The 14,456-nt window shown below is 55.2% G+C and overlaps 1 protein-coding gene across 1 annotated transcript in view; it reads right to left on the reverse strand.

Annotated features, from left to right (window-relative positions):
* Positions 1 to 1,045: 1,045 nt before the first annotated feature.
* LOC148149338 (uncharacterized) overlaps positions 1,046 to 14,456 on the reverse strand; it is a 258,299-nt gene continuing 244,888 nt past the window's right edge. Inside the window, exon 7 of the mRNA XM_087989514.1 lies at positions 1,046 to 1,245. Within this exon, the coding sequence (XP_087845640.1) occupies positions 1,046 to 1,245 (200 nt within the window). The remainder of the gene's footprint in view (positions 1,246 to 14,456) is intronic.

The following is a 14,456-nucleotide window of genomic DNA, read 5'->3' on the forward strand; positions in this document are numbered from 1 at the left end:
TGCATGAGTGTGTGTCTGAGAGAGTGTGTGTGTGTGTGTGAGAGAGAGAGAGAGTATGTGAGTGTGTGTGTCTGTCTGAGTGTATGTGTGAGAAAGAGTGTGTGTGAGTGTGTGTGTCGGTGTGTGTGTGTGTCTGTCTGTGTGTCTGTGTGTATGTGTGAGAGAGAGAGTGAGAGAGTGTGTGTATGTGAGAGAAAGTGCACGTGTGTGTGTGCGAGAGAGCATATGTGTGTGTGTGTCTGTGTGAGAGAGAGTGTGTATGTGTCCGTTTGTGTGTGTGTCTGTGTGTGAGAGTGTGTGTGAGAGAGAAAGTGCGTGTGTGTGTGTCTGAGAGAGAGTGAGTGTGTGAGTATGTGAGTGTGTGTGTCTGAACGTGTGTGAGAGAGAGTGTGTGTGAGTGTGTGTCGGTTTGTGTGTGTGTGTCTGTCTGTGTGTATGTGTGAGACAGTGTGTGTGAGTGTGTGTGTGTGTGTCTGTGTAAGAGAGAGTGTTTGTGTACCTGTGTGTGAGAGTGAGAGTGTGTGTGTGTGTGTGAGAGAGAAAGTGCTTGTGTGTGTGTCTGAGAGAGTGCGTGTGTGTGTGTGCAAGAGAGCATGTGTGTATGTGTCTGTGTGAGAGAGAGTGTGTGTGTCTGTGTGTGAGAGAGAAAGAGAATGTGTGTGTGTGAGAGAGTGTGTGTGTGAGAGAGAGAAAGATAATGTGTGTGTGAGTGTGTGTCTGTGTGAGAGAGAGTGTGCGTGTATGTGTCAGTTTGTGTGTGTGTGTCTGTCTGTGTGTATGTGTGAGTGTCTGTGTGTGAGAGAGTGTGTGTGTGTGAGAGTGAGAGAGTGTGTGTGTGTGCGAGAGAGCATATGTGTGTATGTGTGTGTATTTGCCTGTGTGTATGATGTTGTATATATTATTTGAATATTTGTCTGTGTACATGTGTTTACATATCTTAAAAACATTTATATTTTCATATTGCAAATGATGCATATTGGACATTAGAGAATTAGAGGAACTGGATCATAAGAATCAAGCCCTTTTGAGGCAGTTCAGGACTCACCTATTGTCCCAAACACAAGCCTGTTTCCGTTTCTCTGTCTGCTGGATACTCCCTTCCATTTCCTCCATCATTCTCTGAATGCAGTTTAATTTGCCTTCCAACAATTCGGCATCCACCGGTTTGTGTAACTCCAGCTCTCGGATCTGCCGGCCTGCTTCCTGTAGTCTGGTTTCCACAGCCTGTGCTAATTCCAGAACTCGCTGGGACAACAGGTTCACCTACAAAGGAGAAAGAGCAGGGGCTCAGTGTCAGACACTTGTAGCAACGTCTATCACTTGAGTCTTGAGTACTTGACCCGAGTGTTGGATGTGCTGTTGAAGAGGTGAAATATTCAACTGAGGCCCTGTCCATCCAGTCAGCTGGTCATTGGTCTTTTATTGGGCTCCTTATCGAAGGAAAGACGCACCCCCTCAGTACTGCACAGCACAAGCAAACTGTTAACTGTGACCAGTTTTGGGTCCCTCATCTGAGGAGGCACGTACTGACTCTGGAGGGAGTCCAGAGAAGGTTCACTCAGCTGATTCCAGATATGGAGGGACTGCCTTATGAGGCAAGGCCTTTACTCTTTCCAATGAATGAGAGGCAACCTCATACAAGATTCACAGGAGATTCAATGGGCTAGATATGGACAGGTTGTTTTCCCCACTGTGGGGCAGTGACTCGTGTACTACCAATACGAATAGCTGGATTTTCACTCCAGCTGAGTTGGGAGTGTTAATGGGGATTGGGCCCACTGCCCTTCAGGAACGGTGTGAAGGCAGCTGAAGGAGCTATTGACTCCTGAGGGAGTTCACCCGAATGACCCACCTCTGGTAATCTGTTTTTGTCCCAGTTGTAAATAGAAAGGAAAAGGACGCTCTCTCTCACCCTCACTCCCTCACCCCATCACACGCTTTCCTGCCCTTCACCCCATCTCATACCCTCAGTGCAAACCTATATTCTCTCACCCACCACTCTTTTCCCTTACCCCCTCCATGCCAATTCAAACAGTGCCCAATCGTGCGGAGACTTTAGAACCTGCGCTGGGATGAAATAAGGTTAAGTTCTAAATGGCTATCAATGGCAGTGTTCTCACTCTTAACTCTTTCATTGATATACTTCTCAAAGACTTTATAACCATTTGGAACTGCCGACTGTCAGGCACCCCGCTGTGACAATGGGAGCTTCTGGTAAGAAGGCAGTGGAGTAGAGCTTCTCAGCCTGGGCTCGTCTGCTTTTCCTTTTCTTTTCTTTATTCTTTCTCTTTTCCCTCACTTATCTCTTGGTGAAGAGCTCGGTTATGGTGATGGCAGTGAGTGGGCCCAACAGCGGGGACTCATGGTGGTGATGGTGAGGATGGGTTCTCAGTGGGGTCTGTGTCCGGTGTGGTCTCATGGTGGTGATGGTGAGGATGAGTTCCCGGTGGGGTCTGTGTCCGGTGAAGACGCATGGTGGTGATGGTGAGAATGGATTTCCGGTGGGGTCTGTGTCCGGTGAAAGCTCATGGTGGTGATGGCGAGGGTGGGTTCCCAGTGTGGTCTGTGTCCAGTGTGGTCTCATGGTGGTGATGGGGAGGATGAGTTCCCGGTGGGGTCTGTGTCCGGTGAAGAATCATGGTGGTGATGGTGATGGTGAGGATGGATTCCCGGTAGGGTGAGTGCCCGGTGAAGGCTCATGGTGGTGATGGTGAGGATGAGTTCCCGGTGGGGTCCGTGTCCAGTGTGGTCTCATGGTGGTGATGGGGAGGATGGGTTCCCGGTGGGGTCCGTGTCTGGTGAAGAATCATGGTGGTGATGGTGAGGATGGATTCCCGGTGGTGTCTGTGTCCGGTGAAGGCTCATGGTGGTGATGGTGAGGATGGATTCCCGGTGGGGTGTGTGCCTGGTGCAGACTCATTGTGGTGATGGTGAGGATGGATTCCCGGTGGGGTCTGTGTCCGGTGAAGACTCATGGTGGTGATGGTGTGAAAGGGTTCCTGGTGGGGTCTGTGTACGGTGAAGACTATTGTAGTGATGGTGCAGATGGGTTCCCGGTGGGGTCTGTGTCCGGTGTGGTCTCATGGTGGTGATGGTGAGGATGAGTTCCCGGTGGGGTCTGTGTCTGGTGAAGGCTCATTGTGGTGATGGTGCGGATGGGTTCCCGGTGGGGCATGTGTCTGGTGTGGACCCATGGTGGTGATGGTGAGGATAGTTTTCCGGTGGGGTCTGTGTCCGGTGAAGGCTCATGGTGGTGATTGTTAGGATGAGTTCCCAATGGGGTCCGTGTCTGGTGAAGGCTCATGGTGGTGATGGTGAGGAGGGGTTCACGGTGGTGTCTGTATCCTGCGTGAACGCATGGTGGTGATGGTGAGGATGGTCTCCCGGTGGGGTCTGTGTCCGGTGAAGGCTCATGGTGGTGATGGTGACGATGAGTTCCCGGTGGGGTCTGTGTCTGGTGAAGACCCATGGTGGTGATGGTGAGGATGGATTCATGGTGGGGTCTGTTTCCGGTGTGGGCTCTTGGTGGTGATGGTGTGGATGGGTTCTCGGTGGGTCTGTGTCTGGTGTTGGCTCTTGGTGCTGATGGTGAGGATGGGTTCCCGGTGGGATCTGCTTCCCGCGTGAACACATGGTATTGAAGATGAGGATGCGTTCTCAGTGGGGTCTGTGTCCGGTGTGGTCTCATGGTGGTAATAGTGAGGGTGGGTTCACGGTGGGTCTGTGTCCAGTACCAACTCATGGTGGTGATGATGAGGGTGGGTTGCCAGTTGGGTCTGTGTCCGGTGAAGGCTCATGGTGGTGATGGTGAGGATGAGTTCCCGGTTGGGTCTGTGTCTGGTGTGGTCTCATGGTGGTGATGGTGAGGATGGGTTCCCGGTGGGGTCTGTGTCCGGTGAAGAATCATGGTGGTGATGGTGAGGATGGATTCCCGGTGGGGTCTGTGTCCCGTGTGAACGCATGGTGGTGATGGTGAGGATGGGTTCCTGGTGGGGTCTGTGTCCGGTGAAGGCTCATGGTGGTGATGGTGAGGATGGGTTCCCGGTGGGGTCTGTTTCCCACGTGAACACATGGTGTTGAAGATGAGGATGGGTTCTCGGTGGGGTCGGTGTCTGGTGTGGACTCATGGTGGTAATAGTGAGGGTGGGTTACCGGTGGGTCTGTGTCCAGTACCGACTCATGGTGGTGATGATGAGGATGGGTTGCCAGTGGGGTCTGCGTCCGGTGAAGGCTCATGGTGGTGATGGGGAGGCTGAGTTCCCAGTTGGGTCTGTGTCTGGTGTGGTCTCATGGTGGTGAGGGTGAGGACGGGTTCTCGGTGGGGTCTGTGTCTGGTGAAGACTCATTGTGGTGATGGTGAGGATGGGTTCTCGGTGGGGTCTGTGTCTGGTGAAGACTCATTGTGGTGATGGTGAGGATGGGTTCTCGGTGGGGTCTGTGTCTGGTGAAGACTCATTGTGGTGATGGTGAGGATGGTTTCCCGGGGGGGTCTGTGTTCAGTGAAGGCTCATGGTGTTGAAGGTGAGGATGGGTTCCCCGTGGGGTCTGTGTCCGGTGAAGGCTCATGGTGGTGATGGCGAGGATGAGTTCCCGGTAGTTCGGTGTCTGGTGAAGGCTCATTGTGGTGATGGTGAGTATAGGTTCTCGGTGGGGTCTGTGTCTGGTGAAGACTCATTGTGGTGATGGTGAGGATGGATTCCCGGTGGGGTCTGTGTCCCGTGTGAACGCATGGTGGTGATGGTGAGGATGGGTTCCTGGTGGGGTCTGTGTCCGGTGAAGGCTCATGGTGGTGATGGTGAGGATGGGTTCCCGGTGGGGTCTGTTTCCCACGTGAACACATGGTGTTGAAGATGAGGATGGGTTCTCGGTGGGGTCGGTGTCTGGTGTGGACTCATGGTGGTAATAGTGAGGGTGGGTTACCGGTGGGTCTGTGTCCAGTACCGACTCATGGTGGTGATGATGAGGATGGGTTGCCAGTGGGGTCTGCGTCCGGTGAAGGCTCATGGTGGTGATGGGGAGGCTGAGTTCCCAGTTGGGTCTGTGTCTGGTGTGGTCTCATGGTGGTGAGGGTGAGGATGGGTTTCCAGTGGTGTCTGTGTCTGGTGCGGACTCATCGTGGTGATGGTGAGGATGGATTCCCAGTTGGGTCTGTGTCCGGTGAAGACTCATGGTGGTGATGGTGAGGATGGATTCCCAGTGGGGTCTGTGTCCGGTGAAGACTCATGGTGGTGATGGTGAGGTTGAGTTCCTGGTGGGGTCTGTGTCCGATGTGGTCTCATGGTGGTGATGGTGAGGATGAGTTCCTGGTGGGGTCTGTGTCTGGTGAAGACTCATTGTGGTGATGGTGAGGATGGTTCCCCGGTGGGGTCTGTGTCTGGTGAAGACTCATTGTGGTGATGGTGAGGATGGGTTCTCGGTGGGGTCTGTGTCTGGTAAAGACTCATTGTGGTGATGGTGAGGATGGGTTCTCTGTGGGGTCTGTGTCTGGTGAAGACTCATTGTGGTGATGGTGAGGATGGGTTCTCGGTGGGGTCTGTGTCTGGTGAAGACTCATTGTGGTGATGGTGAGGGATGGTTCCCCGGTGGGGTCTGTGTCTGGTGAAGACTCATTGTGGTGATGGTGAGGATGGGTTCTCGGTGGGGTCTGTGTCTGGTGAAGACTCATTGTGGTGATGGTGAGGATGGGTTCTCGGTGGGGTCTGTGTCCGGTGAAGGCTCATAGTGGTGATGGTGAGGATGGGTTCTCGGTGGGGTCTGTGTCTGGTGAAGACTCATTGTGGTGATGGTGAGGACGGGTTCTCGGTGGGGTCTGTGTCTGGTGAAGACTCATTGTGGTGATGGTGAGGATGGGTTCTCGGTGGGGTCTGTGTCTGGTGAAGACTCATTGTGGTGATGGTGAGGATGGGTTCTCGGTGGGGTCTGTGTCTGGTGAAGACTCATTGTGGTGATGGTGAGGATGGTTTCCCGGGGGGGTCTGTGTTCAGTGAAGGCTCATGGTGGTGAAGGTGAGGATGGGTTCCCCGTGGGGTCTGTGTCCGGTGAAGGCTCATGGTGGTGATGGCGAGGATGAGTTCCCGGTAGTTCGGTGTCTGGTGAAGGCTCATTGTGGTGATGGTGAGGATGGGTTCTCGGTGGGGTCTGTGTCTGGTGAAGACTCATTGTGGTGATGGTGAGGATGGTTCCCCGGTGGGGTCTGTGTCCAGTGAAGACTCATGGTGGTGATTGTGAGGATGGGTTCCTGGTGGGGTCTGTTTCAAGTGAAGGCTCATGGTGGTAATAGTGAGGATGGATTCGCGGTGGGGTCAGTGTCCGTTGAACGTCACGGTGGTGATGGTGAGGATCTGTCCCTGGTGGTGTCTGTGCCCGGTGCGGACTCATTCTGGTGATGGTGAGGATGGGTTCTCGGTGGGGCCTGTGTCCGGTATGGACACATGGTTGTGATGGTGAAGATGGTTTCCCGGTGGGGTCTGTGTACAATGTGAACTCATGGTGTTGATGGTGAGGATGGGTTCCCTGTGTGGTCTGTGTATGGTGATGATTCATGGTGGTGGTGGTGACGATGGGTTCCCAGTGGGTCTATGTCCGGTGAACAGTCATGGTGGTGATGGTGAGGATGAGTTGCCGGTGGGGTGTGTGTCCGGTGAAGGCTCATGATGGTGATGGTGAGCATGGTTTCGCACTGGGATCTGTGCCCGGTGTGGTCTCATGGTTGTGATTAGATTACATTACAGTGTGGAAACAGGCCCTTCGGCCCAACAAGTCCACACCGCCCCGCCGAAGCGCAACCCACCCATACCCCTACCTTTACCCTTTGCCAATTCACCTGACCTGCACATCTTTGGACTGTGGGAGGAAACCGGAGTACCCAGAGGAAACCCACGCAGACACGGGGAGAATGTGCAAACTCCACATAGACAGTTGCCCGAGGCTGGAATCGAACCTGAGTCCCTGGTGCTGAGAGGCAGCAGTGATAACCACTGAGCTGCCATCAGTGATGGTGAGGATGAGTTCCCAGTGGTGTCTGTGTTTGGTGCGGACTCATATTGGTGATAGTGGGGATGTGTTCCTGGTGGGGACTGTGTCGAGTGAAGGTTCATGGTGGTGATGGTGAGGATGAGTTCCCGTGGTGCCTGTGTCCGGTGAAGGCTCATGGTGGTGATGGTGAGGATGGGTTCCAGGTGGGGTCTGTGTCTGGTGTGGTCTCATGGTGGTGATGGTGAGGATGAGTTCCAGGTGGGGTCTGTGTCTGGTGAAGGCTCATGGTGATGATGGTGAGAATGGGTTCCCGGTGGGGTCTGTGTCCAGTGAAGACTCATGGTGGTGATGGTGAGGATGGGTCCCCGGTGGGGACTGTATCTGGTGTGGTCTCATGGTGGTGATGGCAAGGATGGGTTCCCAGTGGGGTCTGTGTCCGGTGAAGGCTTATGGTGTGGATGGTGATGATGGGTTCCCGGTGGGGTCTGTGTCCGGCGTGGACTCATGGTGGTGATGGTGAGGATCAGTTCCCGGTGGGGTCTGTGTCCGATGTGGACTCATGCTGGTGATGGTGAGAATCAGTTCCCGGTGGGGTCTGTGTCCGGTGTGGGTTCATGTTGGTGATGGTGAGGATGAGTTTCTGGTGGTATCCATGTCCAGTGAAGACACATGGTGGTGATGGTGAAGATGGGGTCCCGGTGGGGTCTGTGTCCGGTGTAGACTCATGGTGGTGATGGAGAGGATGGGTTCTCCATACGGTCTGTGTCCGATGCTGTCTCATAGTGGTGATGGTGAGGATGGGTTCTCGGTGCGGTCTGTGTCCGGTGAAGGCTCATGGTCGAGATGGTGAGGATGGGTTCCCGAAGGGGTGTGTGTTCGGTGGCGACTCATGGTGGTGATGGTGAGGATGAGTTCCGGGAGGGGTCTGTGTCCGGTGAAGGCTCATGATGGTGATGGTGAGGGTGAGTTCCAGGTGGGGTCTGTGTCCTGTGTCGACTCATGGTGGTGATGGTGAGGGTGGGTTCCCGGTGGGGTCTGTGTCCGGTGTGGACTCATGGTGGTGATGGTGAGGATGGGTTCCTGGTGGGGTCTGTGTCCAGTGAAGAATTATGGTGGTGATGGTGAGTGTGGGTTCTCGGTCGGGTCTGTGTCTGGTGAAGACTCATGGTGGTGATGGTGAGGATGGGTTCTCGGTGGGGTCTGTGTCTGGTGAAGACTCATTGTGGTGATGGTGAGGATGGGTTCTCGGTGGGGTCTGTGTCTGGTGAAGACTCATTGTGGTGATGGTGAGGGATGGATCCACGGGGGGGTCTGTGTTCAGTGAAGGCTCATTGTGGTGATGGTGAGGACGGGTTCTCGGTGGGGTCTGTGTCTGGTGAAGACTCATTGTGGTGATGGTGAGGATGGGTTCTCGGTGGGGTCTGTGTCTGATGAAGACTCATTGTGGTGATGGTGAGGGATGGATCCCCGGGTGGGTCTGTGTTCAGTGAAGGCTCATGGTGGTGATGGCGAGGATGAGTTCCCGATAGTTCGGTGTCTGGTGAAGGCTCATTGTGGTGATGGTGAGGATGGGTTCTCGGTGGGGTCTGTGTCTGGTGAAGACTCATTGTGGTGATGGTGAGGATGGTTCCTCGGTCGGGTCTGTGTCCAGTGAAGGCTCATGGTGGTGAAGGTGAGGATGGGTTCCCTGTGGGGTTTGTGTCCGGTGAAGGCTCATGGTGGTGACGGTGCGGATGAGTTCCCGGTGGGTCAGTGTCTGGTGAAGGCTCATTGTGGTGATGGTGCGGATGGGTTCCCCGTGGGGTCTGTGTCCGGTGAAGGCTCATAGTGGTGATGGTGAGGATGTGTACCCGGTGCGTCGGTGTCTGGTGAAGGCTCATTGTGGTGATGGTGCGGATGGGTTCCCGGTGGGGCGTGCATCTGGTGCGGACCCATGGTGGTGATGGTGAGGATGGTTCCCCGGTGGGGTCTGTGTCCAGTGAAGACTCATGGTGGTGATTGTGAGGATGGGTTCCTGGTGGGGTCTGTTTCAAGTGAAGGCTCATGGTGGTAATGGTGAGGATGGATTCGCGGTGGGGTCAGTGTCCGTTGAACCTCACAGTGGTGATGGTGAGGATCTGTCCCTGGTGGTGTCTGTGTCCGGTGCGGACTCATTCTGGTGATGGTGAGGATGGGTTCTCGGTGGGGCCTGTGTCCGGTATGGACACATGGTTGTGATGGTGAAGATGGTTTCCCGGTGGGGTCTGTGTACGATGTGAACTCATGGTGTTGATGGTGAGGATGGGTTCCCTGTGTGGTCTGTGTATGGTGATGACTCATGGTGGTGGTGGTGACGATGGGTTCCCAGTGGGTCTATGTCCGGTGAACAGTCATGGTGGTGATGGTGAGGATGAGTTGCCGGTGGGGTGTGTGTCCGGTGAAGGCTCATGATGGTGATGGTGAGCATGGTTTCGCACTGGGATCTGTGCCCGGTGTGGTCTCATGGTTGTGATTAGATTACATTACAGTGTGGAAACAGGCCCTTCGGCCCAACATGTCCACACCGCCCCGCCGAAGCGCAACCCACCCATACCCCTACCTTTACCCTTTGCCAATTCACCTGACCTGCACATTTTTGGACTGTGGGAGGAAACCGGAGCACCCAGAGGAAACCCACGCAGACACGGGGAGAATGTGCAAACTCCACATAGACAGTTGCCCGAGGCTGGAATCGAACCTGAGTCCCTGGTGCTGAGAGGCAGCAGTGATAACCACTGAGCTGCCATCAGTGATGGTGAGGATGAGTTCCCAGTGGTGTCTGTGTTTGGTGCGGACTCATATTGGTGATAGTGGGGATGTGTTCCTGGTGGGGACTGTGTCGAGTGAAGGTTCATGGTGGTGATGGTGAGGATGAGTTCCCATGGTGCCTGTGTCCGGTGAAGGCTCATGGTGGTGATGGTGAGGATGAGTTCCAGGTGGGGTCTGTGTCTGGTGTGGTCTCATGGTGGTGATGGTGAGGATGAGTTCCAGGTGGGGGTCTGTGTCTGGTGAAGGCTCATGGTGATGGTGGTGAGAATGGGTTCCCGGTGGGGTCTGTGTCCAGTGAAGACTCATGGTGGTGATGGTGAGGATGGGTTCCCGGTGGGGACTGTGTCCGGTGTGGTCTCATGGTGGTGATGGCAAGGATGGGTTCCCAGTGGGGTCTGTGTCCGGTGAAGGCTTATGGTGTGGATGGTGATGATGAGTTCCCGGTGGGGTCTGTGTCCGGCGTGGACCCATGGTGGTGATGGTGAGGATCAGTTCCCGGTGGGGTCTTTGTCCGGTGTGGACTCATGCTGGTGATGGTGAGAATCAGTTCCCGGTGGGGTCTGTGTCCGGTGTGGGTTCATGTTGGTGATGGTGAGGATGAGTTTCTGGTGGTATCCATGTCCAGTGAAGACACATGGTGGTGATGGTGAAGATGGGGTCCCGGTGGGGTCTGTGTCCAGTGTAGACTCCTGGTGGTGATGGAGAGGATGGGTTCTCCATGGGGTCTGTGTCCGATGCTGTCTCATGGTGGTGATGGTGAGGATGGGTTCTCGGTGCGGTCTGTGTCCGGTGAAGGCTCATGGTCGAGATGGTGAGGATGGGTTCCCGAAGGGGTGTGTGTTCGGTGGCGACTCATGGTGGTGATGGTGAGGATGAGTTCCAGGAGGGGTCTGTGTCCGGTGAAGGCTCATGATGGTGATGGTGAGGGTGAGTTCCAGGTGGGGTCTGTGTCCTGTGTCGACTCATGGTGGTGATGGTGAGGGTGGGTTCCCGGTGGGGTCTGTGTCCGGTGTGGACTCATGGTGGTGACGGTGAGGATGGGTTCCTGGTGGGGTCTGTGTCCAGTGAAGAATTATGGTGGTGATGGTGAGTGTGGGTTCTCGGTCGGGTCTGTGTCTGGTGAAGACTCATGGTGGTGATGGTGAGGATGAGTTCCAGGTGGGGTCTGGGCCCAGTGTGGTCTCATGGTGGTGATGGGGAGGATGAGTTCCCGGTGGGTGCTGTGTCCAGTGAAGACTCATGGTGGTGGGTGGTGATGATGAGTTCCCAGTGAGGTCTGTGTCCTGTGTGAACCCGTGGTGGTGATGGTGAGGATGGGTGTCCGGTGAAGGCTCATGTTGGTGATGGTGAGGATGGGTTCCCGGTGGGGTTTGTGTCCGGTGAAGGATCATGGTGGTGACGGTGAGGATGATTTCCAAGTTAGATCTGTGTCCAGTGTGGTCTCATGGTGGTGACGGTGAGGATGAGTATCCGGTGGGATCTGTATCCGGTGTGGTCTCATGGTGGTGATGGTGAGGATGAGTTCCTGGTGGGGTCTGTGTCCGGTGAAGACTCATGGTGGTGATGGTGAGTATGAGTTCCCGGTGGGGTCTGTGTCTGGTGCAGACTCATGGTGGTGATGGTGAGGATGGGTTCCCTGTGGGGTCTGTGTCCAGTGAAGGCTCATTGTGGTAATGGTGAGGATGGGTGCCCGATGGGGTCTGTGTCCGGTGAAGACTCATGGTGGTGATGGTGAGTATGAGTTCCCGGTGGGGTCTGTGTCTGGTGCAGACTCATGGTGGTGATGGTGAGGATGGGTTCCCTGTGGGGTCTGTGTCCAGTGAAGACTCATGGTGGTGATGGTGAGGATGAGTTCCCGGTGGGGTCTGTGTCCGGTGTGGACTCATGTTGGTGATGGTGTGGATGGGTTCTCAGTGAGTCTGTGTCTGGTGCAAACACATGGTGGTGATGGTGATATTGAGTTCCCGGTGGCGTCTGTGTCCAGTGAAGACTCATGGTGATGTTGGTGAGGATGGGTTCTCGGTGGGGTCTGTGTCTGGTGAAGACTCATTGTGGTGATGGTGAGGATGGTTCCCCGGTGGGGTGTGTGTCTGGTGCGGACTCATCGTGGTGATGGTGAGGATGGGTGCCCGGTGGGGTCTGTGTCCGGTGCAGACTCATGGTGGTGATGGTGAGGTTGAGTTCCTGGTGGGGTCTGTGTCCGACGTGGTCTCATGGTGGTGATGGTGAGGATGAGTTCCTGGTGGGGTCTGTGTCCGGTGTGGTCTCATGGTGGTGATGGTGAGGATGAGTTCCTGGTGGGGTCTGTGTCTGGTGAAGACTCATTGTGGTGATGGTGAGGATGGTTCCCCGGTGGGGTCTGTGTCTGGTGAAGACTCATTGTGGTGATGGTGAGGATGGGTTCTCGGTGGGGTCTGTGTCTGGTAAAGACTCATTGTGGTGATGGTGAGGATGGGTTCTCTGTGGGGTCTGTGTCTGGTGAAGGCTCATTGTGGTGATGGTGAGGATGGGTTCTCGGTGGGGTCTGTGTCTGGTGAAGACTCATTGTGGTGATGGTGAGGGATGGTTCCCCGGTGGGGTCTGTGTCTGGTGAAGACTCATTGTGGTGATGGTGAGGATGGGTTCTCTGTGGGGTCTGTGTCTGGTGAAGACTCATTGTGGTGATGGTGAGGATGGGTTCTCGGTGGGGTCTGTGTCCGGTGAAGGCTCATAGTGGTGATGGTGAGGATGGGTTCTCGGTGGGGTCTGTGTCTGGTGAAGACTCATTGTGGTGATGGTGAGGACGGGTTCTCGGTGGGGTCTGTGTCTGGTGAAGACTCATTGTGGTGATGGTGAGGATGGGTTCTCGGTGGGGTCTGTGTCTGGTGAAGACTCATTGTGGTGATGGTGAGGATGGGTTCTCGGTGGGGTCTGTGTCTGGTGAAGACTCATTGTGGTGATGGTGAGGATGGTTTCCCGGGGGGGTCTGTGTTCAGTGAAGGCTCATGGTGTTGAAGGTGAGGATGGGTTCCCCGTGGGGTCTGTGTCCGGTGAAGGCTCATGGTGGTGATGGCGAGGATGAGTTCCCGGTAGTTCGGTGTCTGGTGAAGGCTCATTGTGGTGATGGTGAGTATAGGTTCTCGGTGGGGTCTGTGTCTGGTGAAGACTCATTGTGGTGATGGTGAGGATGGATTCCCGGTGGGGTCTGTGTCCCGTGTGAACGCATGGTGGTGATGGTGAGGATGGGTTCCTGGTGGGGTCTGTGTCCGGTGAAGGCTCATGGTGGTGATGGTGAGGATGGGTTCCCGGTGGGGTCTGTTTCCCACGTGAACACATGGTGTTGAAGATGAGGATGGGTTCTCGGTGGGGTCGGTGTCTGGTGTGGACTCATGGTGGTAATAGTGAGGGTGGGTTACCGGTGGGTCTGTGTCCAGTACCGACTCATGGTGGTGATGATGAGGATGGGTTGCCAGTGGGGTCTGCGTCCGGTGAAGGCTCATGGTGGTGATGGGGAGGCTGAGTTCCCAGTTGGGTCTGTGTCTGGTGTGGTCTCATGGTGGTGAGGGTGAGGATGGGTTTCCAGTGGTGTCTGTGTCTGGTGCGGACTCATCGTGGTGATGGTGAGGATGGATTCCCAGTTGGGTCTGTGTCCGGTGAAGACTCATGGTGGTGATGGTGAGGATGGATTCCCAGTGGGGTCTGTGTCCGGTGAAGACTCATGGTGGTGATGGTGAGGTTGAGTTCCTGGTGGGGTCTGTGTCCGATGTGGTCTCATGGTGGTGATGGTGAGGATGAGTTCCTGGTGGGGTCTGTGTCTGGTGAAGACTCATTGTGGTGATGGTGAGGATGGTTCCCCGGTGGGGTCTGTGTCTGGTGAAGACTCATTGTGGTGATGGTGAGGATGGGTTCTCGGTGGGGTCTGTGTCTGGTAAAGACTCATTGTGGTGATGGTGAGGATGGGTTCTCTGTGGGGTCTGTGTCTGGTGAAGACTCATTGTGGTGATGGTGAGGATGGGTTCTCGGTGGGGTCTGTGTCTGGTGAAGACTCATTGTGGTGATGGTGAGGGATGGTTCCCCGGTGGGGTCTGTGTCTGGTGAAGACTCATTGTGGTGATGGTGAGGATGGGTTCTCGGTGGGGTCTGTGTCTGGTGAAGACTCATTGTGGTGATGGTGAGGATGGGTTCTCGGTGGGGTCTGTGTCCGGTGAAGGCTCATAGTGGTGATGGTGAGGATGGGTTCTCGGTGGGGTCTGTGTCTGGTGAAGACTCATTGTGGTGATGGTGAGGACGGGTTCTCGGTGGGGTCTGTGTCTGGTGAAGACTCATTGTGGTGATGGTGAGGATGGGTTCTCGGTGGGGTCTGTGTCTGGTGAAGACTCATTGTGGTGATGGTGAGGATGGGTTCTCGGTGGGGTCTGTGTCTGGTGAAGACTCATTGTGGTGATGGTGAGGATGGTTTCCCGGGGGGGTCTGTGTTCAGTGAAGGCTCATGGTGGTGAAGGTGAGGATGGGTTCCCCGTGGGGTCTGTGTCCGGTGAAGGCTCATGGTGGTGATGGCGAGGATGAGTTCCCGGTAGTTCGGTGTCTGGTGAAGGCTCATTGTGGTGATGGTGAGGATGGGTTCTCGGTGGGGTCTGTGTCTGGTGAAGACTCATTGTGGTGATGGTGAGGATGGTTCCCCGGTGGGGTCTGTGTCCAGTGAAGACTCATGGTGG

Source organism: Chiloscyllium plagiosum, unplaced genomic scaffold, assembly GCF_037043375.1.
Source record: "Chiloscyllium plagiosum isolate Xiang-an unplaced genomic scaffold, Cpla_swu_hap1 HiC_scaffold_8, whole genome shotgun sequence".
Classification (NCBI taxonomy): domain Eukaryota; kingdom Metazoa; phylum Chordata; class Chondrichthyes; order Orectolobiformes; family Hemiscylliidae; genus Chiloscyllium; species Chiloscyllium plagiosum.